This window comes from Manis pentadactyla, chromosome 9 (assembly GCF_030020395.1).
Source record: "Manis pentadactyla isolate mManPen7 chromosome 9, mManPen7.hap1, whole genome shotgun sequence".
Lineage (NCBI taxonomy): Eukaryota > Metazoa > Chordata > Mammalia > Pholidota > Manidae > Manis > Manis pentadactyla.
In genome coordinates this window covers 67508037-67534890 of record NC_080027.1, presented here as the reverse complement: position 1 = coordinate 67534890, position 26854 = coordinate 67508037, and the positions used below count along the sequence as shown (strand labels likewise).

Genomic DNA, 26854 nt, shown 5'->3' with positions numbered 1-26854 from the left:
ATTTTGTATTTGCATGTGTGTGTGTGTGTTCCCCTCACCTCCTTTTGTTAAAAAGCTACATCCTCACATTTCAGACACAGACCACTCATCTTATGTTGTTTTACCACCTCTTCAGCTGATGCCCTATTTTGTCATGGAGATATTTGCTACGATGCCAGGACTGCCAGGACTCTTTGTAGCTTGTGCCTTCAGTGGGACTTTGAGGTTAGTATGCTGACATCACTCTGCTATGGTGATGATAATGACAATGGCGACAGCACAGGTTGTCAAGGGTGATGGTATGGTGGTGCTCAACGTCGTTATTTACTGAGTATTTACTGTGTGTCCACTCCTCTGGTGAATGCTTTGCTTGCATTAGCTCATTAGTTGTCATCCAATATATGACAGTGAGACTTTACTCACAGTATCATTAGTTTACAGATAAAGAAACAGAGATATAGCAAGATAGATAACTTATCCATGGTGAGCTGAGTTGGTAAACTGCAGAGGTAGGATGTCAGCCTAGATCTGCCCCCATGTTATTTCCTCAACCTTGTCTGATGTCAATTGCCCCCATTATTTCACATCATTTTTACACAAGGCATTTTACTCTGCTGGCTCTTCTTATTCAATTGCAATGCATCCCTGCAGATCTATCCATCGCATGCCGTCCTCCCCATAGTCAATAGCACAGGCAGGCAGCTAATCACTTCCATTCTCCAAAAGAAGACATTATTCTAAGCACAGAATCATTAACACATTTATTCTGACAAAATCTTAAAGGTTTATATTATTCCAGGCACCACTGGCGAAATGGGCATGCTGCAGAGAACAAGATGGCCACAGCACTGCCCTCAGATGGATTTGTATTCTAACAGGCATGAAGGATGGACAGGACATACATAAACAAAATGAAGAGATATTTTTTTATAATGACAGTAAAAAGGAGATAACAGGGTGATATCCTAGAGAGAGGTGAGGCCTGAGCTTTCTAGTTTTGATAGTGTCTTTAGGAACTTCTCTTTGCGTTTGTGTTGGGATCTAAAGGATGGAAAAAAGTCGCCATGTGAAGAGCACAGGCAGGAACCTTTATAGGTAGGAGGAGGAGCAAATACCAAAGCCCAGAGGAGATAAATTCAATGGAGTATTTAAGGAACGAAGGTAAAAGTGAGAGTATAAGGAAATAGGAGGAGAGAAAATGGCGATCAGTTTGAAGTGATGGGTAGAAGTCAGATCATGAAGAGCCTTTATGAAAGGCTTAAGATTTCAAGTTAAATAGAAGGCATTAGCACGCTGTAGAAGGGAGTGGGTGGTATCATACAGGTGAAGACTCAGTTTTCTATAAGGCAAGGGACTATATATAATAAAAGCAAGTGTGGTGAAAGTGAGTGACAAGTTGGGAGGCATTTATTTTAGTCCAGGTGAGAGATGACAGTAACTTGGAGAAGGGTGGAAGCAACAGTGTTGAGAGAAATGCACTAAAATATTAAGATATTATAACGGATGAAGAAACTGAGATTTATCAAGATAGATATCTTGCCTATAGTGAATCAGGAAACTGCAGAGTTGGGAAACTTTCCTTTAATCCAGTTCATCTGCTTTTATGAATCAGAGACTCAGCTGACAGGAAAAGCCTCATTTCCCTTCCTAAAGCTCAGTTGCAAAGAATCAATTGTAGGATTTGTCAAAGGCCAGTTTTAAGAGAGTAAAATGATTGCAGTCTAAATTAAATAGTACCAGAGGATAAAAGCAAAAACTTCATATCTTATTCCTCAAATTCCATGTCTCAACCCACAGTTAACACTGTTAATAATTTCTTGCTAATAAATTAGAAAATTTCTTTGCTCATGGGAAATATATACATTTTAGTGTACACAGAAGAGATCATGTTGCAAAAACTGTTTCATTTTTTAAAGGTAATGTAATTTAGAAATCTTTCCACATCAGTATATCTACCCTATTCTTTTTTTGATCTATTGGAATTTATTTGACCAACTTTTTAATGTAAGGTATAACTAACAATGCTCTATCTTAGTCTGTTCAGGCTGCTCTAACAGAATATCATAGACTATGTTGTTTATGAAAAACAGAGATTTATTTCTCAAAGTTATCAAGGCTAGGAAGTCCAAGAGCAAGATGCTAGCAGATTCAATATCTGGTGAGGGCCCAATTCCTATTTCATACATGACTGTCTTCTTCTTGTGCCCTCACACGGAGGACAGGCAAGGTATTTCTCTGGAGTCGCTCTTGGAACATCACTGATCCCATTCGTGAGAGCTCTACCCTCAGGACCTAAGCACCTCCCAAAAGCTCCACTTCCAAGTACACAACACTGGGGACTAGGCTTCACGTGGGTTTTAGGGGGACACAAACACTCAGTTCACAGCACACTACCATGTGTATCTTTGTGAAATTGTGAAAGGATATTATGTAGGCTACATTCTAAGAAGTGGAATTACCTTGTCAAAATACATAGTCATTTGAACTTTTCATGGATATTGTTAAATTGACCTCCAAAAGTTTGTACCAGTTTATACACTGAAAACACTAAAATGCCTCTTTCCCCACACACCAACAGTATTGGGTACTATCAAACTTTTAATTACTAATCTGTTAGGTAAAAAAAATGGTAACTGATTTTCATATGAACTGCTTTGATCATACATGGGATTGGCTACCTTTCCTACATCACTGGCCATTTGTATTTCTTTTTCTGTAAAATGCCTCATGTTCTGTATTTTTGTTTATTTAGTTTTCCTCTTTATATACAAGAAAAACAGCCTGTTGACATTGGTTTCATTTTTCTCATTTGTCCTTTGTGTGTTTTTAAATTAATGGTATTTTTTAATAGGTGGAGATGTTAATTTCTGGTACTCAATTCTTTTCCATTATGTTTTTTGAGTTAATATTCTCACAAAGGCTTCTTCCTTCCATCATTATAAATAATCCTCCAGACACCATTCTAGTATATTTATGGTCTTATTAAATGTTAAACCATTAAACCATCCAGACTCTGCTTGTGGTATAAGGGACAAAGTAGAACTCCTACCTTATTTCCCTTCTAACTTAGTAGACAGTTGTCCCATTATTTTTTTTAGTAAAAAAGCTATCTTTTCATCACCTGCTTGAAATGTTATTTTTATCACATCTTACATTTTTCTATGGATTGGGGATTTTTCTGGGTTCTCTTACATTCTGCTGGTCTGTTTGTCTACAGCTGTGCCAATACTAGTAATTTGAATGATTGAATTAAAATGACTTAGTATCTGTTAGGGTGATATTTCTTCAATACCCTTTCTTTTAAAGAATTTCCCTTGATATCTATTATTTCTCCTAACTACTTTCAGATAATTATTTGGGATTTGATTGCTCTAAAATCATGATACCTGCAAATACTTTTGAGTTTTTCTCTTTTCTAGTAGTTACACTTCTATGTTCTTTCTCTTATATAATTGTGCTCTAGAGAAATGATAAGTAATTGAGGGACAGTAAAAATCCTTGTTTTGTTATGTACTTTAAAGGGAATAGTTCTTGGATTTTACCATTAAATATATCAAGTTTTGGTTTGCAACACATTATTAACATTTAAGGATATTCATATGAAATTAATAAAATTGTAAAAAAAAGAATAGAAATGCATATAGTTATTCTACTTTTAGGGAAGATTTTTATCCGGAGAGATACAAAACTTTGATAAAAGTTTGGTATTTTTAAAATGGATGTTTTTCTTAAAACTTTGGCAAATTAATATATTTACATTTTTCTAAAAAAGTAATATCCTTGAATTCATATGAACTGCAACTTGCTTTTGGTTTTAGTGTACTGCTGAATTATTTTTGCTAATATTCCTTTTTGAGATTTTGCATCAATAGCACAAAGTGATTTTGTTTGGTGGTGCTGATATTAGGATCTCAAGGAAACTGAGGACAGAAACAATGAGCACCGGAGGATCAAACACCAGCAGGGATGACAGTGTAGATTTGATTTTGTCCCTCATTACAGACCTTTATTTGTTTTTCACTTATTCTAAGGCTGACTCTAGCCAGACAGGAGAAGTATGGCTTTCAATAAGTAATTCCCCATGTGAGAATGGTTAACTCTTTTGATCTCAAGTCCAAGAATTCCACAAAAGGGACACACTGGACAGTACATGTTACAGAGATTACTTGTTCTACAACCTTAAGAAGGGTGTCCAGTGGGGAAAGGGAAAGACAGGAATGGGGGTAGAATAAAGAGATAGTGGTTGAGGGGTAGGGAGAAAAAAGATTCCCTTTGAAGAAGCTTTAGAATCTGAGAAACTGACGCATGGGTGATACAGCTGACTGCAAAAGCAGCTCAGCCCAAGTTCCACAAACCTGATCCTTTGGGGCCAAATTCAGGGTTTTGCTCCTTCCCTCCCAAAGGATTCAAGGGTTAACCTTAATGTTTGAGACTTTCTGATGATATATTTTTAGAGAAAGCTGTTGGGAACACGTAAACTTCTTTAATTTAATCATCTTGTTTCCTTATTTGATTTTCAAGGAGCTACAGATAGAAGGGAACTGACAGGGAACACACACCACGTTGCTTATGGGAAAATGAGGCTGGTACTCCAGTGGAAAATCCTTAGTAAAATGAGGATGGTACTCCAAAGTATGCCAAATTTCCATTCCCAGATATAGGTCTTGGGAAGTTTCTACCTGCTGTATCTGTTCAAGGAAAGAACTTACAAATTTTGCACACAATGGACCTGGAACCATTCCAACGGAAATAACCTATAGTTAAAATTAATGGCACTATTATTCTGCATTACAGAAAACAGAAAAAGTTTGAATTTCCTTTAATGCTATTGGCATTAAAAAGTAAGCTTTAGCTTGTATTCAAATGGACATTGAGGATAATAAAATAATTAGGTAATGAGTATCAATGGAAAACTTACAACAGCCTGCCCGAGTTTGCTCATCAGCTTATTTCTTTTCCAGAACTTTTGTTTGTGGTTGTGATTTTGCATTACATGAATTTACTGTAGTTATCTTCTCTGTTAGTCAATATGTTCCTCATCTACATAAGGGATTAAATAAGCTTTCCTGCTATTCAGCAAATTATTCCATAATATCTGGATCCTTTGTCACCAAAGCAAATTTTAGGGCAGTAAGGCTGCACTCTGACTGGAAAGTCAGAGAGAGAATGTTAAATCTCTTACACGGTTTTGGTCTTTGTCTGCTTTCCAGTCTAACCTTTGCCCCTTTCTCTCTTATTAAAAGCATTCTAACCACTCTGGTGGCTTCAGGTTGTTTAATGAAGCTTTCCATCTCGAGGCATTTAAATGTAATTTTCCCTTAGTTCTGGAACATTACTCCCAATTTGCATGGGTCATGTCAGTGCCTATCTTAGCCATCACTTCCTAAGAAAAGAATTCCCTAACTTCATATCACTTTATGTCTCTGCAAGATATACTTGCATAACACCTTGTTATTTCCTTCACAACAATCGTAACTGGTTGTATAATTGGTTGTTAAATGTCTGTGTGACCAAGTAGAGAGTAACGTCTCTGTCCTTGTATGCTTAGCACCCAGAATGAACAGATCCGTAAACGATATGGACGAATGAATATGTAATTAATGAATGGCAAATCATACTGACTCGTGGATTGGGATAGTTACTACTTCCTGCCCCAAATCCAACCTAAACACATACACACAGACACAATCTCTTGCTACTGCCTGCTAACTCCTTTAACATCTTGTTAAGGGGAATTCATGGGAAACTGATCATGAAAACTTAGCTTCTTCACTGGAGTTTGATGAAGAAATCGAAGAGCATTAAGTAAAGAAGCAGCTTTGAAGAGTGAGTAGACAGGCCATGTAGTTTCCCTGAAGTCCCAGAATAAGGCTTTATGCCTGTATCCTTTTTTCCTAGAGTCCTGCCTTATCTATCTGCCCTAGACAACAGGGCAGACTGGTCAGGTTTATTTAGCTTGGACTGTGTGTTTGCTTTTCTCTCCCTATAGCACCGTGGCCGCCAGTATCAATGCCTTAGCAACAGTGACCTTTGAGGATTTTGTCAAGAGCTGTTTTCCCCATCTCTCCGACAAGCTGAGCACCTGGATCAGTAAAGGCTTATGTAGGTACAGCCAGTGGATCTTCTGTTTCCTAACATGATATATACATGTAGTTCATGTCAAAATCCCACATGTTATTCAAGGTCCACTTAGAGGCAAAAATGCACACAGAGATACATGAGGAATCTCACATACAGGTTCTTAAACTTCTAAAGATACCAGGAGGGCACCAAGAAAGACTGACCTGCTAGCTTACCTTTCACCAACTTTATTTTCAACTCTCCTGCACTCTAGATTCACTGCATCATGTACTGATGATACTAGTTCCCATCCACTGGAAGACGTTCCGTTCCCTGTGGCCAGTTACCTTGTCTAATAAAACCAAATTATCTTCTAAAGAAACCTTTATTATCAAACAACCAGTAACCTTGCCTCAAAGCATAATCGTTCCTTCCTTAATCATACAATTGTGTATTACATTTATAATCACTGTGGCACTTACTATATTGAATTGTATATAGGTTCACAAAGTTTACTTCCTTTAAAGTACAAACAAATTATATTCTTATTTACTTATTATAGGCAATATAGGTACTTTGAGAAAATATATATACTTTTAAAATAAAATTACATCTAATTTTCTTATTAGTTGTTTTTTTCTACCATACTATAGCTAGCATTTTCTTGTGTCACTTATGTATTCTTTGAAAACATGGCTTTTGAATGAGTGCTCAGTATTCTACACAATAACCTATTTTTAATTTTTGTTACTAATTTTTAATATTATTTTTTCATTTTTATAACTTAATGGAACCTATATACATAAATCTTTGAGTATATCTGTATTTCTTTCCTTAGTAAAATCTCCAGAAGAAAATTACCAGGTGAAAAATACAAATTCATTGACAGTTCTTGATAAATATTGAGAAACATAGTTCTAGCAAGGTCCAATTAATATTTATGTGTAACATCAGTGAGTAGTTGACATATTTCTCTGTGCATTTAGTATTCATATTTTTTGTTTAATTGGCCAAATTCATTGGCCAAATAATATGAAATGTTTGCTTTAATTTACATTTTTTATTTATAGTAGATTTGAACACTTTTAAACGATAAGTAACCACTTGTATTTTTTAAAATCTAGTTATGCCTTCTATTTATCTACTGGTGAGATATTAGAAATTTTGTTTGTAAAAATCTCTTCGTAAAAGGAAACGTGACATTTTTATTTTGCAGTGTCTCCCAGATTGTTTAAAAATACATCTTTGATGTGCAGAAATTATAATTTTACATTTGATCAAATTATGTATCATTTCTTTATGCTTACAGATTTCTTCTCATTCAAAACCATTTATGTATTTCCTTCTAAATTGTAAATATCACACTTCATATTTAATATTCCATATATTTAAATTATTTGATTTATCATTTATGACGAGAATCTAAATTTTTTTCTTATGTAGCTAACTTTCTCAGTATCATTAACCCAGTATTCTTTATTTGTTTTTAATATTTTCACTGATTAAATAATTTTGTTTATATTATCATTTCATATTACATACTTATTTTTATTAAATTATTCATTAATTGGAGGACTAACACTATCATGTTTTATTTTATAGATTTTTAGTGTTTTATTTAAAATATCTGTTAGAATACACCTTATGAATTTTCTTCTAGTTTAAAATTTTTAAATTTTTCTATTGTTACTTTTTTTTTCAAAAACAATTTTGGGGCATTTCATGTTTATTTGTTCTTTCATTTTAGCTTTAAAATAATCTATTGCATGTCATGTAGCTGCAACTTCCACCCCAAAGAGATTGCATTAAACCCAAAAATGTATTTGGGAAGATTTGACATCTTTGTAAACTTTCCATATAGCAATAGCATTTATTTTTTCCATTAAATTTCTACCCTAGATATAAATTATAATTACTGATGTCTCTCTTCTTGGTTCTCCCCCCAACCCTTCTGCTGCTCTTTTCACTTTTTTCTCTTCTCCTTCTCCTTTTTTCTTCTTCCATTGATATTATGAATGGGACAGTTTCCCCCAAAATATCTTTTTTTTTTTTTTTTGTATATAATTATTTTTTTATTGAAGGGTAGTTGACACACGGTATTACATTACATTAGTTTCACGTGTACAACATAGTGATTCAACATTTATATACATGACAATTCTAGGTACCAGCTATCACCATACCAAGCTGTTACAATATCTTGACTATATTCATTACATTCTGGTTACTTATTATTTTACCATTGGAGGTGTATACTTTTTTTTTTTTTTTGTGAGGGCATCTCTCATATTTATTGATCAAATGGTTGTTAACAACAATAAAATTCTGTATAGGGGAGTCAATGCTCAATGCACAATCATTAATCCACCCCAAGCCTAATTTTCATCAGTCTCCAATCTTCTGAGGCATAACAAACAAGTTCTTACATGGAGAACAAATTCTTACATAATGAATAAGTTACATGGTGAACAGTACAAGGGCAGCCATCACAGAAACCTTCGGTTTTGCTCATGCATCATGAACTATAAACAGTCAGTTCAAATATGAATACACATTTGATTTTTATCCTTGATTTATATGTGGATACCACATTTCTCTCTTTATTATTATTATTTTTAATAAAATGCTGAAGTGGTAGGTAGATACAAGATAAAGGTAAAAAACATACTTTAGTGTTGTAAGAGAGAAAAAGTAGATGATCAACTGTGTGCCTGTAGACTATGTGTTAATCCAAGCTAGACAAGGGCAATAAAACATCCACGTATGCAGAAGATTTCTCTCTGAACGTGGGGGTGAGGTTCTAAGCCTCACCTCTGTTGATCCCCAATTTCTCACCTGATGAACCCCCTGCGACTGTGCCTGTCTTAGGTTGTTCCTCCCTTGAGGAATCTTACCCGTCTCTGGCTAACCAGTCATCTTCCGGGGCCATACAGGGAAATGTAAAGTTGGTAAGTGAGAGAGAAGCCTTATTGTTTGAAATGGTTAGCTTTTTATTTCTTTGCATATTTATGCCCTGTAGCTTCTATGCCCAGCATTTGTCTTGAGGTATCTTTAATACTTGGAAGAATTATGATACTCGGTAAATTTGATATGAGGCACGAATTCTATTTAAGGGTTGTAATTAGGAAGGAAGAAGAAAAGCTATAGAAGTAGCAGGCGGCAGAAAACATGGGAAGATTGATTATTTCTTTGACATATCTTCTTGTAGAGTAACTTCAGCATGTATAGGTTTTAAGCTACTACTTAAATTGCGCACACACATTAACATAATAGGAGTATAGTTACATAACCAAAGCATATCTGTAATTACCAGCCATCTCCAGTGAAACCAAGAAAACCAGTTAGGCACCTTAGGCATTTGTGAAAAATTATCTATGATATGGTGGATATTGTCCAACTGAACTTGAACAGTCTGAGAGAAATCAGACAAATTAAAACAACCTATTCCTGGGGACTGTTCACATCCCATATGTTCTTTTAACAGTAAATAGTCTGTAGTTGTAAGATTTTGGAGCACTACAATTTGCACTTCTCCTAATTCTTGGTTGAGTTCCAACAGTATAGATCCAGTCAAATTTGTTGTTTTACTGTATGCACAGGCCAGCTTAGATATCTCCTTCCTCATTCCCATGGCAAGTCCAGGAACTGGTGGGATGAGTGCATCTACAGCTGTAGCAGTGCGTGGATCTTTGTTGGGGTTTTTTGATGATAATCTTCTGCCATGAGTCTTCCAGAGAGTGCTGATGTTGGAATTCTTTTTCATATCGTATCTTAGTTCATTTTGGGGGTAGCCAAATTGGGCTTTGATCCTCTGTATAAACACAAACAGACCCTTTGCCTACACTTTTATATGCCCTTTATTCTCTTGTGTAGAACTCATTGGCGGTTACCACACAGGAACCGCCCTTTTTTTTTTTTTTTTTTTTGCTATCACTAATCTACACTTACATGACGAATATTATGTTTACTAGGCTCTCCCCTATACCAGGTCCCCCCTATAAACCCCTTTACAGTCACTGTCCATCAGCATAGCAAAATGTTGTAGAATCCCTACCTGCCTTCTCTGTGTTGTACAGACCTCCCTTTTCTCCTACCCCCCCATGCATGCTAATCTTGATACCCCCCTACTTCTCCCCACCCTTATCTCTCCCTACCCATCCATCCTCCCAAGTCCCTTTCCCTTTGGTACCTGTTAGTCCATTCTTGAGTTCTGTGATTCTGCTACTGTTTTGTTCCTTCAGTTTTTCCTTTGTTCTTATATTCCACAGATAAGTGAAATCATTTGGTATTTCTCTTTCTCCGCTTGGCTTGTTTCACTGAGCATAATACCCTCCAGCTCCATCCATGTTGCTGCAAATGGTTGGATTTGCCCTTTTCTTATGGCTGAGTAGTATTCCATTGTGTATATGTACCACATCTTCTTTATCCATTCATCTATCGATGGACATTTAGGTTGCTTCCAATTCTTGGCTATTGTAAATAGTGCTGCAATAAACATAGGGGTGCACTGATCTTTGTCATACTTGATTGCTGCATTCTTAGGGTAAATTCCTAGGAGTGCAATTCCTGGGTCAAATGGTAGGTCTGCTTTGAGCATTTTGATGTACCTCCATACTGCTTTCCACAATGGTTGAACTAACTTACATTCCCACCAGCAGTGTGGGAGGGTTCCCCTTTCTTCACAGCCTCGCCAACATTTGTTGTTGTTTGTCTTTTGGATGGCAGCCATCCTTACTGGTGTGAGGTGATACCTCATTGTAGTTTTAATTTGCATTTCTCTGATAATTAGCGATGTGGAGCATCTTTTCATGTGTCTGTTGGCCAACTGTATTTCTTTTTTGGAGAACTGTGTGTTCAGTTCCTCTGCCCATTTTTTAATTGGGTTATTTGTTTTTTGTTTGTTGAGGCGTGTGAGCTCCTTATATATTCTGGACGTCAAGCCTTTATCGGATGTGTCATTTTCAAATATATTCTCCCATACTGTAGGGATCCTTCTTGTTCTATTGATGGTGTCTTTTGCTGTACAGAAGCTTTTCAGCTTAATATAGTCCCACTTACTCATTTTTGCTGTTGTTTTCCTTGCCCGGGGAGATATGTTCAAGAAGAGGTCACTCATGTTTATGTCTAAGAGGTTTTTGCCTATGTTTTCTTCCAAGAGTTTAATGGTTTCATGGCTTACATTCAGGTCTTTGATCCATTTTGAGTTTACTTTTGTATATGGGGTTAGACAATGGTCCAGTTTCATTCTCCTACATGTAGCTGTCCAGTTTTGCCAGCACCACCTGTTGAAGAGACTGTCATTTTGCCATTGTATGTCCATGGCTCCTTTATCAAATAATAATTGACCATATATGTCTGGGTTAATGTCTGGATTCTCTAGTCTGTTCCATTGGTCTGTGGCTCTGCTCTTGTGCCAGTACCAAATTGTCTTGATTACTATGGCTTTATAGTAGAGCTTGAAGTTGGGGAGTGAGATCCCCCCTACTTTATTCTTCTTCCTCAGGATTGCTTTGGCTATTCGGGGTCTTTGGTGTTTCCATATGAATTTTTGAATTATTTGTTCCAGTTCATTGAAGAATGTTGCTGGTAGTTCATAGGGATTGCATCAAATCTGTATATTGCTTCAGGCAGGATGGCCATTTTGACGATATTAATTCTTCCTAGCCATGAGCATGGGATGAGTTTCCATCTGTTAGTGTCCCCTTTAATTTCTCTTAAGAGTGACTTGTAGTTTTCAGAGTATAAGTCTTTCACTTCCTTGGTTAGGTTTATTCCTAGGTATTTTATTTTTTTTGATGCAATTGTGAATGGAGTTGTTTTCCTGATTTCTCTTTCTGTTGGTTCATTGTTGGTGTATAGGAAAGCCACAGATTTCTGTGTGTTGATTTTGTATCCTGCAACTTTGCTGTATTCCGATATCAGTTCTAGTAGTTTCGGGGTGGAGTCTTTAGGGTTTTTTATGTACAGTATCATGTCATCTGCAAATAGTGACAGTTTAACTTCTTCTTTACCAATCTGGATTCCTTGTATTTCTTTGTTTTGTCTGATTGCCGTGGCTAGGACCTCCAGTACTATGTTAAATAACAGTGGAGAGAGTGGGCATCCCTGTCTAGTTCCCAATCTCAGAGGAAATGCTTTCAGCTTCTCACTGTTCAATATAATGTTGGCTGTGGGTTTATGATATATGGCCTTTATTATGTTGATTTAATTGCCCTCTATTCCCATTTTGCTGAGAGTTTTTATCATGAATGGATGTTGAACTTTGTCAAATGCTTTTTCAGCATCTATGGAGATGATCATGTGGTTTTTGTCTTTCTTTTTGTTGATGTGGTGGATGATGTTGATGGACATTTGAATGTTGTACCATCCTTGCATCCCTGGGATGAATCCCACTTGGTCATGGTGTATGATCCTTTTGATGTATTTTTGAATTCGGTTTGCTAATATTTTTTTGAGTATTTTTGCATCTACTTTCATCAGGGATATTGGTCTGTAGTTTTCTTTTTTGGTGGGGTCTTTGCCTCGTTTTGGTATTAGGATGATGTTAGCTTCATAGAATGACTTTGGGAGTATCCCCTCCTCCTCTATTTTTTGGAAAACTTTAAGGAGAATGGGTATTACGTCTTCCCTGTATGTCTGATAAAATTCCGAGGTAAATCCATCTGGCCCGGGGGTTTTGTTCTTTGGTAGTTTTTTGATTACCGCTTCAATTTCGTTACTGGTAATTGGTCTGTTTAGATTTTCTGTTTCTTTCTGGGTCAATCGTGGAAAGTTGCATTTTTCTAGGAAGTTGTCCATTTCTCCTAGGTTTCCCAGCTTGTTAGCATATAGGTTTTCATAGTATTCTCTAATAATTCTTTGTATTTCTGTGGGGTCCATCGTGATCTTTCCTTTCTCGTTTCTGATACTGTTGATTTGTGTTGACTCTCTTTTCTTCTTAATAAGTCTGGCTAGAGGCTTATCTATTTTGTTTATTTTCTCGAAGAACCAGCTCTTGGTTTCATTGATTTTTGCTATTGTTTTATTCTTCTCAATTTTATTTATTTCTTCTCTCATCTTTATTATGTCCCTCCTTCTGCTGACCTTAGGTCTCATTTTTTCTTCTTTTTCCAATTTCGATAATTGTGACATTAGACCGTTCATTTGGGATTGTTCTTCCTTTTTTAAATATGCTTGGATTGCTATATACTTTCCTCTTAAGACTGCTTTTGCTGTGTCCCACAGAAGTTGGGGCTTAGTGTTGTTGTTGTCATTTGTTTCCATATATTGCTGGATCTCCATTTTGATTTGGTCATTAATCCATTGAATATTTAGGAGCGTGTTGTTAAGCCTCCATGTGTTTGTGAGCCTCTTTGCTTTCTTTGTAGAGGTTATTTCTAATTTTATGCCTTTGTGGTCTGACAAGTTGGTTGGTAGGATTTCAATCTTTTGGAATTTTCTGAGGCTCTTTTTGTGGCCTAGTACGTGGTCTATTCTGGAGAATGTTCCATGTGCACTTGAGAAGAATGTATATCCTGTTGCTTTTGGATGTAGAGTTCTATAGATGTCTATTAGGTCCATCTGCTCTACTGTGTTGTTCAGTGCTTCCGTGTCCTTACTTATTTTCTGCCCAGTGGATCTATCCTTTGGGGTGAGTGGTGTGTTGAAGTCTCCTAGAATGAATGCATTTCAGTCTGTATCCCCCTTTAGTTCTGTTAGTATTTGTTTCACATATGCTGGTGCTCCTGTGTTGGGTGTATATATATTTAGAATGGTTATATCCTCTTGTTGGACTGAGCCCTTTATCATTATGTAGTGTCTTTCTTTATCTCTTGTTACTTTCTTTGTTTTGAAGTCTATTTTGTCTGATATTAGTACTGCAACCCCTGCTTTCTTCTCGCTGTTGTTTGCCTGAAATATGTTTTTCCATCCCTTGACTTTTAGTCTGTGCATGTCTTTGGGTTTGAGGTGAGTTTCTTGTAAGCAGCATATAGACGGATCTTGCTTTTTTATCCATTCTATTACTCTATGTCTTTTGATTGGTGCATTCAGCCCATTAACATTTAGGGTGACTATTGAAAGATATGTACTTATTGCCATTGCAGACTTTAAATTTGTGGTTACCAAAGGTTCAAGGTTAGCCTCTTTAGTATCTTACTGCCTAACTTAGCTCGCTTATTGAGCTGTTATATACACTGTCTGGAGATTCTTTTCTTCTCTCCCTTCTTATTCCTCCTCCTCGATTCTTCATATGTTGGGTGTTTTGTGCTGTGCTCTTTCTAGGAGTTCTCCCATCTAGAGAAGTCCCTTTAAGATGTCCTGTAGAGGTAGTTTGTGGGAAGCAAATTCCCTCAGCTTTTGTTTCTCTGGGAATTGTTTAATCCCACCGTCATATTTGAATGATAGTCATGCTGGATACAGTGTCCTTGGTTCAAGGCCCTTCTGTTTCATTGTATTAAATATATCATGCCATTCTCTTCTGGCCTATAGGGTTTCTGTCGAGAAGTCTGATGTTAGCCTGATGGGTTTTCCTTTATAGGTGACTTTTTTCTCTCTAGCTGCCTTTAAAACTCTTTCTTTGTCCTTGATCGTTGCCATTTTAATTATTATGTGTCTTGGTGTTGTCCTCCTTGGATCCTTTCTGTTGGGGGTTCTGTGTATTTCCGTGGTCTGTTCGATTATTTCCTCCCCCAGTTTGGGGAAGTTTCCAGCAATTATTTCTTCTAAGATACTTTCCATCTCTTTTCCTCTCTCTTCTTCTTCTGGAACCCCTATAATACGGATATTGTTCCTTTTGGATTGGTCACACAGTTCTCTTAACATTGTTTTATTCCTGGAGATCCTTTTATCTCTCTCTATGTCAGCTTCTATGCATTCCTGTTCTGTGGTTTCAATTCCATCAATGGCCTCTTGCATCCTATCCATTCTGCTTATAAACCCTTCCAGAGTTTGTTTCATTTCTGCGATCTCCTTTCTGGCATCCGTGATCTCCCTCCGGACTTCATCCCATTTCTCTTGTGTATTTCTCTGCATCTCTGTCAGCATGTTTATGATTCTTATTTTGAATTCTTTTTCAGGGAGACTGGTTAGGTCTGTCTCCTTCTCTGGTGTTGTCTCTGTGATCTTTGTCTGCCTGTAGCTTTGCCTTTTCATGGTGATAAGAATAGTCTGCAGAACTGGGACGAGTGACGGCTGGAAGGACTTCCTTTCTTGTTGGTTTGTGGCCCTCCTCTCCTGGGAGAACAGCGGCCTCTAGTGGCTTGTGCTGGGCAGCTGCACGCAGACACGGTTTCTGCTTCCTGCCCGGCTGCTATGGAGTTTATCTCCGCTGTTGCTGTGGGCGTGGCCTGGCTGGGGCAGCTGCTCCAAAGTGGTGGAGTCGCGTTGGAGGGGGAGCAGCCTGGAGGCCATTTATCTCTGTAAGGGGCATCACTGCTCCCTGCAGCCCAGGGGTTAGGATGCCCAGAGATCCCCGGATTCCCTACCTCTGGATTAAGTGTCCCACCCTGTCCCTTTAAGACTTCCAAAAAGCACCCACCAAAACAAAACAACCACCACAAAAAAAAAAAAAATTTAAATTAAAAAAAAAAAAAGTGACCCCTCTTTTTTCTTTATTCTCCGGCGCCATCCTCATGCATCTGCTCACCAGTCTTGCTGCCCTGTTTCCCTAGTATTGGGGACCCTGTCCCTTTAAGACTTCCAAAAAGTGCTCGCCAGAACAAAACAGCAAAAAAAAAATTGTCGCGCTTTTTTCTGGTGTCCTCCGGCACCAGGCCACCGGTGCCCGCTCACTGTTCTTGCTGCCCTGTTTCCCTAGTATTGGGGGCCCTATCCCTTTAAGACTTCCAAAAAGCGCTCTCCAAAACAAAACAGAAAAAAAAAAAAATGGTCGCGCGCTTTTCTTATGTCCTCTGTCGCCCAGCCTCCAGTGCCCGCTCACTGTTCTTGCTGCCTTGTTTTCCTAGTATCGAGCGCCCTGCACTCTGGCCCGGATGGCGGGGGCTGGGTGCTCGGCAGTCCTGGGCTCCGTCTCCCTCCCGCTCTGCCTGCTCTTCTCCCGCCGGGAGCTGGGGGGAGGGGCGCTCGGCTACCACGGGGCCGGGGCTTGTATCTTACCCTCTTCGCGAGGCGCTGGGTTCTCTCAGGTGTGGATGTGGTCTGGATATTGTCCTGTGTCCTCTGGTCTTTATTCTAGGAAGGGTTGTCTTTGTTATATTTTCATAGATATATGTGGTTTTGGGAGGAGATTTCCGGGGATCTACTCACGCCGCCATCTTCCGCCCCCTCCCAAAATATCTTCTAAACTGTTTATTATCAGTGTGGTAAGGTGCAGATTTTTGTGTGTTTCTGTTTTGTAAGTCACTTATCTGGCCATTGACTAATGTTTTTTTTGATTCTCAAATTTTGAAGTGGTTTTCTAATAACTGCAGTTACTACCTCCAAATTTTAATAGATTATCACCTCCCTATTCTTAAATGTTCTTCTAATTTGTTTTTTTCTTCTTTATATTCTTCACTTTCTCTCTTATTTTTATAACTTTGTCCTTTTCTTCTGAACACTTAGGAACTCAGGTTATTTCTCAATGTTATTTTGAGTTTTCCATGAAGTAAATCTCTTAACAATCAAGATTTTAGTTCTGCTATTGTGTTTTGCTCCTTACATTTTTATTATACAGCAATGTTTAAAGACTTTCACCATGGACTTTCACATATATATACCACCTAGATTCTCCATTAATATTTTTCTAAATTTACCTTTTCACTTTCCCTCCAGCTTTCCATCCATCCATTAATCCAGCACATATTTGATACATTTAAAAGTAAATTGCAGAGATCAGTACAGGCCCCCCTAATTATTTTAGCATGAATGTTATTAACTAGAATTCAATAATTGTTTATATTTTTTAATGTAAAATCTACTAACAGTTAAGTGGGTGAATGTTAACTATACATTTGCTGAGTTTTGATAAATGCATACACCTGAGTAACCCAACCACTAAAGACATAAATCTTCATCATCCCCATGGAAAGCTCTCTTGCTTATTCCAGCCTATCCCTGCTCCCACTCCCCTCCAGAGGCAACCACTATTCAGGCATTTTCTGTCATATATTAATTCTACCTCTTCCAGAATGTCATATTGGAATGTCATGGAATCACACAGTATATACCCTTTTTTAAAATTTACTTTTTATTGAAGTATCATTGATATGCAATCTTATATTGAATTCCTCAAAAAACTAAAAAATAGAAATACCATTCTACCAAGTATTTCCACTTCTAGGAATTTACTTGAAGAAAACAAAATCACTGATTCAGAAAGATATATGCACCCTTATATTTATAGGCACATTATTTATAATAGCCAAGATATGGAAGCAACCTAAGTATCCATTAATAGATGAATGTATAAATAAGATGTGGTACATATACACAATGGGATATTATTCATCCCATAAAGAACAGTACATACTTTTTATTAAAGATTCCTTCCACAGCACAGTGTTTCTGAGATTCATGTTGTTTTGTGTATCAGTAGTTCATCCCTTTTTATTGCCAAATAGTCAGACATTGTGTGGATACACCAAAGATTTTTAAACTTCCACGTCTATTGATGGACCTGGGTTATTTTAGGTTGAAGTTATTATGAATAAAACTTCTATGAATACTCTCATGCAAGTCTTTCTGTAAACATGTTTTCATTTCTCTTCGATAAAACCTATGCATTGAAGTACTTGGTCTATTATCAGTTTTTAATTTCCTTATAGTCCTTCATTATCACAACTGGATCTATCTTCATTTGAACTTATTGATTGCACCCTATCTTGGTATTTTTCCATCTCATTTGTTTTCTCTTGGCTTGTACTTATTTGCTTCACTGAGTCTATGTTGTTTGGCATCATATTGAGATTGCCAAACAGTGTCTAAATACTTTTTCTGATTCCTAAAGTAAATTATTTCCAGACAGCACACTCTGTATTTGAGTTTTTAGGTTAATATATTCATTCCCTTGTTTGGCAACATTTTGCCATGGATCCCTTATTTCTTCTATATTTTTCCTTCTTGAAAAAGGAGAGATTGGCATTGACCACATGTTTGTTAACTGCAGAGCTGAATTGCCTTGCATAATGTTTTAGAGCAAATAGCAGGTAGATAGGCATTACTCCCAGTACAATCCCTATTTCTAGCACATATTCATGAATTCGCTGTTTTGACATAGAAGTTACTTCTGTGCCCATGGTTTACTGTCTGATCCTCTGGCGATGTAGCACCGGAAAACCCACAGCGTTTGCTGCATCTGTGGAGCTTTCCCTCCTCCCACACTGACTGTTTTGTCTGTAGGGCCGTTTGTTCCAGGTCTCTATGGAGCCCCCAGCAATTTCCCCTAAGCTTCCTGCCTTGAAGGTGCTATTGATTGCAATCTAGTGGAAATATAAAGATTTTGGGGAAATGGGGGCTTAATCAATCCTCTAGTCAGCACACACAAAAAAGTAAAAACCCTGGATGAGGAAAGGTTGCTTAGATTCCTGTTTGAACAGATCATTGCTGGCCCAGAAAGAGTGCAACCATTAGTAGAAAATGTCTTCTTATTCATGAAGCAATACAGAATCAGGGCCAAAATTGTTTTCTGCAGTCTAATCTATCACCTTTAAAAAGAATGGGACAAATTTAGAAGTGTCTTAATCAAATTTGGTTTTTAATATTATAAGTTTCCTTAATTTTATGTCTTACTGAGAAGTTGAAAATTATGGCATCAAAAGTTCCTAGCCTCACACCATTTTGAGAATCAGTTCTTGATAATAAACTTCATGATTATCATATGCTAAACCTGAAATAAAATAACAATAATAATAATGACGATAAACACATAGTACTTGCTATATGACAAGCACTGTTGGGTAAATTAATTTATGTGTAGTCCCTTCTTAGAATGTGAGACCTTTGGGGCAGGAATCAGGTTCTGACCATATAGGCCTGGCATCTAGTAAAGTGCTTGACATATGGCCAGTATGCGATAACACTGAGTAGTCACGTTGGGAACTAAGCTAGAGATGTCTCTGAGACAGAATTTCATACAATAAACAAAATCACTTTCTTGTTATTTCTTTCACTATGTCTCTGTCCATATCTATTTCCAACTCTGTCTCTTTCTCCCTCTCTTATTCAGTTTAAGGGTTATAATGGGAATTGAATGCACTTTGAAGATGGTTTTTAAACAAAGATATGTAAAACAATTATTTCTGTATAAGATGGTTTAAAAGAAGTTGTCATCTTAAAAAGATAACCAAGACATGGCCACTGTGTCAGTCAGTGAGCGCCTTTGATCCTAGAGGCTCTGTGCATGAATCCTCAGAGTGCAGTGCTTTAATGGCCATTATGGGGTTCTAATGCAGAAATGTGAACAAACAAATCATTTTTCCATATACTAAAGGTCATAAGGATGGTATGAATAAAGCACTAAAGGAAAAGAACAGAAAACTTTTCCAGATTTGCAAAACTCACGAGGTAAAATGTGTAAATATTTAACCATTTTAAAGATGAAAAACTATCCTAACCCCAGAGAGGCTGGTAACTTTTCCTTCAGCTGATTTTTGGTAAGTGGTTAAACTGGAATTAGTTCCCACTCATTTGGACTAGACCAAGTGCTCTTTCCGCATTTTCTTGTTGTTTCTACATGACGGCTTTCTTTGTGAATACTGGAGATGGAAACACTTCAGGCTGGTTTCTAGCTCATTCTGCCCGGCCTAGGAAAGTATAACCCTGGGAGAAAAGTCTCTTAATTCCCCTTCTGGGGCTTGTGATGGTTGACTGGGGAGGGCAGATCTCACTGAGATGCTTTTCGACAGGGCTTGCCTCAGAGAACACCCTCAGCGGGAGTTCAAGGAATCCCTCAAAGTCAGTTGGATGTTGTTTTCTTTCTTTCAGGTCTCTTGTTTGGCATGATATGTACTTCCATGGCTGTGGCTGCATCCCTCTTGGGGCCTGTTGTGCAGGTAAAGAAAGAGGGAAAAGACACATTTGATTTCAAAGCCACTTTTTACCCCTTTCTTTCGTAATGTTTTGCCTCTTCAAGTCCCGAATGCTGAGACCCCCTGATACCAGGTTCTAATTAAACATATATGTAAAATTTCAACCAAAATTACTAACTATTGAAAGCTAGTAATAGGATACAGTAACAAGTATATTGTCACTTGTAATAAAACTAGAAACTGTAATAAAATTAGAAACTTTTAAAATCCAGATCTGAGAATTTATGATCCTGAAATAAAAGTTCTAATGACACTTGTAATAGCAAACAAAACAAAACAAAACTAACAACAATTGACATTAACAGAACACTTTCATGTTCTTGATACAGTCCCACATGTATTACCTCATTTAATCTTCGTCACTTCCTCTAAGTAGCATGATTAATGTACACATATTACAGATGAAGAAACTAAGAGGCAGAGATGAAGTAACTGACATTAAGTCAAGTAATGAAGGAATGGTGCAGCTGGGACATGAGCCCACTTCCACCAGTTATCCAGGTTGAACTCTCTCTCATATGCCCACCCACCAGTTTCATAAAATGTCAGCACTAGAAGGAGCCTCAAAGGTGATAATCTCTTTCTACATCTTCATTTGTAGAGGATTACAAAAAAGAGTGCAAATATCTGCTCAAGTTCTCCCAGCTAGGAAGTGGCTCAGTCAGATTTATGATCCAAGTGTCCTGAGCCCCTGACACCCAAGCTGTTCAATTCACAAAGCAGCATTAGATAAACAAGTCTTCCGACTCTACTGCATACCACCCAATTCCCCTTTCATCTTTGCATAATTTCAATGCCCTTTTGATTTTCTTGGCATGGCATAGGTTTTTGAAGAATGTTGCTTACATGAAGAAATAAGTAAGAGTGAGTGAATAGTAATCACAGACTTTTGTAGAATATGCTGTGCTTTATAGAGTGGTGTATCTTGATCCCTCCAATGACTACTTATCTAGGTTCCGTTATTTCCATTTTTAAGTTCAGGGAGCTAAGTCTGGGAGAGTTGAGAGACATTGATGATTCACTTGTCTACATAAGGGAACTTGTAGGACTGGAAACCCAGAGTTCTAATAAGCTAGGAACTTAAGATTTTATTGTAGATGATTGATAATCTTTTTACACTTTTTGAAGCATTTTGGTATCTACCCATCCACATAGCAGAACTGGCCAGATGGTGAGTTTGTCTGTAGTGACCTCAGCAGCACCTCTTTAGGTTTATTTTCCTTCATTAGTGTGGCATACATTTCCAAGTTCCTTCAGATGTCTTATAGCACATTTCTTTTCCCCTTCTATATAATCATTATTTACTCTAAAGAAGTATCATCATGCCCAATCCAGTGAGAATTTGAATGTCTGAACTGTTTTCTTCCAGAGATATTTGCAATTTAAGCTTATTTGAGGTATGAAGGGCTCCAGATTCAAGAGAGAGAGATGGTCCCTGGTGGTTCATGGATTCAGGGGAGTGGAGGTGTTTATCTGATCTGCTTTGCTCCACAGGCTGCCCTCAGTATCCATGGCATGTGCGGGGGACCAATGTTGGGCCTGTTCTCTCTGGGAATCATATTCCCTTTTGTGAACTGGAAGGTAAGCACAGTGTACCCCTCTTCATGATTCCCAGCTAATGGGTTGAACCCCAATGATTTTCTCTTTCCTGTCTCAACTTTCACATCTCCTTGGAAGGCCAGTTGTCTTTGTCAGGAAGAGAAAATGGTGGTTTCTTTCCAGGATAGAACTAAACAGAACCCAAGCCCTCCTATCTCTGACTTTAGTGAAACCTTTTTAGAACCAGAAAGTGATGAAAGTAAGAGGGGGTCATGAAGTATCAGATGTCATGGAATCAAAGCTAATTCTTCAGGGTTTAAATTGTCCTCTCCAAATTTAGGGCCCACGAAATAAAATTTTAAACAGATTTTAATTCAGAAATAGCTTAAAATTTAAATTTCATTTTTTCCCCTATATTTTATTACCTAAATTATGGCTTATTTAATTAAGTTGATTAATTGATTTAAGAAGGGGAGAGGAGACAAACCTGGTGTATTCTGACAGCTGGATTTAACTGGTTTTACTGGGTGACAAACTAATATATCTTTAAGAAAGTTTTAGTAGGATGACTATGTAGTTAAGTATAAATCAAAATGAACATTTATTTGGAAAAATAACATGGTAACATTTAAAAAATATTTAACGTATAATTGTCCCAACCTAGCAAAATTGCCATTTTTACTTTATTCCCATCTATACACTTACATGCATTTACTTTTAGAAAATCTTTAGACTCTAGAAAGGCAGACTTTATGTATATTTTCAAATATATTGTAAAGTGCTTGATAAAGCCTGAGTCACAAGGTATACCTAGTTAGGCTTCCTGACCCTTATTTGCCTCTTTCTAGATAAATCTTGAGGAGCTAGGTAAAGAAAGAAAGGGAACATTTGGGAATTTACATTACTTCCTGTGCAGTCTTCTTAGGAGACACTTTCTTTAATTAAGTTTTCTTGAGGTTGACAAGGATAGTTATGCCCTTGATGAGGGAAAGCAAAATCCTAACTACAAAACAGCTAACAATTAGCTACATTATTTTCCTTCATTAGTGGAGCATACATTTCCAAGTTGCTAAAGTCCAGGGAGCTAAGTCTGGGAGAGTTGAGAGACATTGATGATTCACTTGTCTACATAAGGGAACTTGTAGGACTGGAAACCCAGAGTTCTAATAAGCTAGGAACTTAACATTTTATTGTAGGTGATTGATAATCATCTTAGTGCATTTCAATAATCAGTTTGTCATTTATGTTATTGAATAACTGTCCTTCTACTTAGGAAAACCACCTTGTTCTAAATGGAAGGTAAATATGACAAATTTGAGTCACCTCCCCCTTGTCATAGACCATGGCTGATTCCACTGGCTGTCTTTCCACAGAATGTGAATGGAACTTCAGAATCCTCAGCGTGGCCCTCTAGGCAACTACTATAGATCAGCAAGGGTTGATCCTTCTGTTGAAATCCATTCACCCTTTACTGGTAGGCCTGGGGCTGCCAAACTACATCCATGATGCCCAGTCTAGCCAACTCTAGTTTGGGGTATGGCCTGGGAGCTTAAAATAGTTTTGGCATTTTTAAGTGTTGGGAAAGAAATTAAAAGAGCAGTATTTCTTGACACATGAATATTATATGAAAATAAAATTTCAGTGCCCATAAATAGTTTAACTGGAATACAGCCACTCTCCTTTATTTATGTATTGTCTGTGTCTATTTTTGTGCTGTTGTGGCAGAACTGAGTAATTGTGACAGACACTGTATGGTCCACAAAGCCTAAAATATTTACTAGACGTTTGTGGATAACACGTGTTCAGATCATATGCATTGTTTTAGTTTCCCAAGATGATGAACAAAACCGTCTGGCGCTGTTATTGAGGAGTCTTTTGCCTGAATAAACAGACAAACCACCAACTTATTTTCTGTCACAGAGAAGGCCCAGCTACCCTGTGGAGGGCAATCCAACTTTATTTTCCAGCGGGTCTGGTCTCTGCAAGCCTATTCTGTCTCCTTTACAGGAGAAATGACTCATGGACTTTCCACTGTTTATCAAGAAATATAAACCTTAAATGACAGGACTAGTAAATACACATTAGTGTTTAGATTCAAACAAAAAGATTCAAACTGGTGATTTGAGGATTCTGTCAGAATTAATTGGGAAGAGATATGTGAGTAAGAATTTATGTATAATAACTTGTAGTAGCTGTCCCTGAAAAATGAGCACACCATCTCCATTGTCTGAGGTTTTTCCAAACTTCTGAAACTCTTCTACTGAGATCTGAAGTTTCAACAGATTTTTTTCTCCCAGTTTTATTGAGAATACATCACCCTATAAGGTTAAGGAATACAGCACAACAATTTGACTTAACATATTGTGAAGTGGGTACAGCATTAAGTTTAATTGTCAACATCATCTCACAAAGATACAAAAAGAAAAAAGAAACAATGCTTTTTTTCTTGTAATGAGAATACTTAGGATTTATTCTCTTAACGACTTCCATGTATACCAGAGAGCGGGGTAAACTACAGTTGTTATGTTGTACAACTCTCAACAGATTTTTAAGTGATGAGATGAAGAAGCCAAAAGGAAAAAAAAAAACCCTTCTAGCAATCCAAATATAATGAGCACGATAGAACTTCCCAGAGTTTTCACTGAAGAAGTTACTCCCAATACAGCTGCGTTGTTGGGGCTGGAAGGAAGTCTGAGGGGACTGTTCCCAGCACACGTGGCCACAGTTTGGGGCGAACAGCCAAACTCTCTGAAGAACGGCCCTCCTCAGGTCATTCTTTGGCAAACAGCTTTTGTCAAATCTCTCATCAACTCCCTTTTGTTTGTTTTTCCTTCATCAAGGGTGCCCTAGGAGGTCTTCTGACTGGAATCACCTTGTCGTTCTGGGTGGCCATTGGGGCCTTCATTTATCCTGCACCAGCCTCCAAGACATGGCCCTTGCCTTTATCGACAGACAAGTGTACCCCGTCGAATATGACAGAATCAGTGCCTCCAACGCTATCCAGCAGGTATGCTGACCTTAAAGATGGACTTCAGTCCCAGAGTGGGCAACCGGGTGAGAGGAAGATGCACTCTTCAGGGATAAGTCTGATGAGACAGGTCTCGCTTTCCCTTGAGACCCCCTCCAGGCAGTGCCCACATTGGAGAGTGCCCTGCCTGGGCTGCTGCTCTCTGCAGACATCCATTCCTCTGAATTTGCTGTGCAAGAGTGAACCTGGAAATGGGTTAATCAGAGGTATGAGTGCAAGCAGGAAAAGTAAGGAGGGTTTGAAAATAGGGTAGGAAGATCATAGTGTTCTTAAAAGAATAAAGGATTGGAGTATAACAGGCAACAAAGGGAATGATTATGGACATACTGAGTGGGATAAGTAAATTGATTATCAAAATACAGGAAATCAATAGAATGCAGGGGAGACCATGGCCTTTGAAATCAGAAACATCTGGATTTAGATTTTAGTTTGGCCATTTATGCTCACTGTGTCTTTGCTTAAATTAGTAATTTGTCAATCCTTGAATTCTCAGAGTTCTTGAATGAAAAATGAAGGTAGTAATACTTACTTTACTGGGTTTTTTGAGAGGATGAAACAGGATTGAATACATACAGTTAATTTCACTGTACCTGGCTTTAATTAATGCACATTCTCATATTCTAATTGTGTGTAGGGGCAAATCAAAGAAATGCAGGATTTGTGGTCACTGTACCCAGAAAAATACCTCAATTCTACAACCCTTTTCTGGTTCTTATCAATACTTTCATGTATATGGCCTATTTTCTCTGGGTCTTGTCCTTTAAAAATTACCAGAAAATCTTGAAAATTACATTTATGTAGATCTCTCTGGGACTGGCATGTCCTATCCTCTCCATCTACATTGTCATTCCTGAGGCTGGTCTCATTATTACAAAATCCAGGAAAGAAAATTATCCTGTCTGTACTATTGGCTTCCCTCATTTCTCCCTTTTTCTTCCCTGTTAATCCATCCTATTCAAACTGTCACTAGATTTCTTTTCCTGAAGCACATTTGTGAACTCATGAAAGGTACACTGAAGTAACTTCAGTAATCCACGTGCCTACAGGAAAAAGGACAAACTATTCTGGGTTTAATGTCTTCCAAGGGTTGAAACTACCCTGTGTTTCCAATATTATCACCCACTCTTCCTCCTCTTCTATTCTAGAATCTATTACATTTTCATTATGCACATTCTACTCTTCCCACCTTTGGGTCTGTAATCAACCTATTCCCTTTAAAGGAATGACTTTTAATCTCTATTTCTACCTCCTGATGGCATCTGTTCCTCACTCAAGAGCTAGATTAGGGCCCCATTCCTCCATTAAATTTTTGACTCAGCTTTCAAAGATTCTCAAGGTTTTAAAAGACCTTAATAAGTTAACTAAACCAATGATACTTCCATTCTTAAAACATTTATACAATACTCACATCTTGAAGCCCATGCTTAAAATGACCAGCAAGATGAGAAACCACTATCTCCTAAGGCAGCCTAGACACTGTCTGTATCCTCTTTATATAAAACTGCATGAAAGAAGCAGCCAATATATTTGTTTCTTCCACTCCCTTTTGCCACCCCAGAAAACAGGACTTTTCTTTACTTGCAATTTATAGCCCATCTCTGCAAGCAGAAAGGACCTCTCTTTACTAAGGATACTACACAGATCTGCAATATTGATTCTGAGCCCAGGGAAGAGGTCCCCAGGTATAGCAGATATGATTGGCTTAGAAAAGGGAATCTCTAGTACAATTGCATTTGTATTCTCACATGGTGCTAAGCAAGAGGGGGTGTTTTCAAATGGAAAGGGAATCATCTTCCCAGGCTAGCTATTTAAAAAATAAAAGCAAGCCCTCACATGGATGTGAGATGGCTAGCTCTGAGAGAATGCGATCGTCTGCATGTAACATTTTTCATTACCTGTCAATTGTAAATGGACAGTTTTCCCTAAGGTGTAAAATTAAGCAAACTGCCTTTGGGCTTTGTTTGCTAAGAGTCAGCAGTGGAATTACAGGACATTGGTGACATTGTAACAAAAGCCTCCCTCCACTAGGGATGGAGCTAAGTGCTAACTAAGTGCCCTTGAGTGAGGTCTGTATGTGGACTCTACTTGTTATCACTCCTGATTCAAACAAGTTTGAAACTGCCCAGGAATTGAAGAGTTCTTTCCACCTCCTTTTCTTACAGAGACCACCAGGGCATTCTATTTTGCTAGTTTGTTAGTTCCTTAAATCTGCATAGCAGATAGAGAAGCTACTGTGGTGGTC

General features: G+C 37.7%; 1 protein-coding gene across 1 annotated transcript in view; it reads left to right on the top strand.

Annotated features, from left to right (window-relative positions):
* Nucleotides 1-26854, top strand: part of SLC5A12 (solute carrier family 5 member 12) — a 53785-nt gene that overhangs the window by 21574 nt on the left and 5357 nt on the right. Inside the window, exons 8-12 of the mRNA XM_036879083.2 lie at nucleotides 116-204; nucleotides 5969-6081; nucleotides 19942-20009; nucleotides 21540-21626; nucleotides 24425-24591. Of these exons, the coding sequence (XP_036734978.2) occupies nucleotides 116-204; nucleotides 5969-6081; nucleotides 19942-20009; nucleotides 21540-21626; nucleotides 24425-24591 (524 nt within the window). The remainder of the gene's footprint in view (nucleotides 1-115; nucleotides 205-5968; nucleotides 6082-19941; nucleotides 20010-21539; nucleotides 21627-24424; nucleotides 24592-26854) is intronic.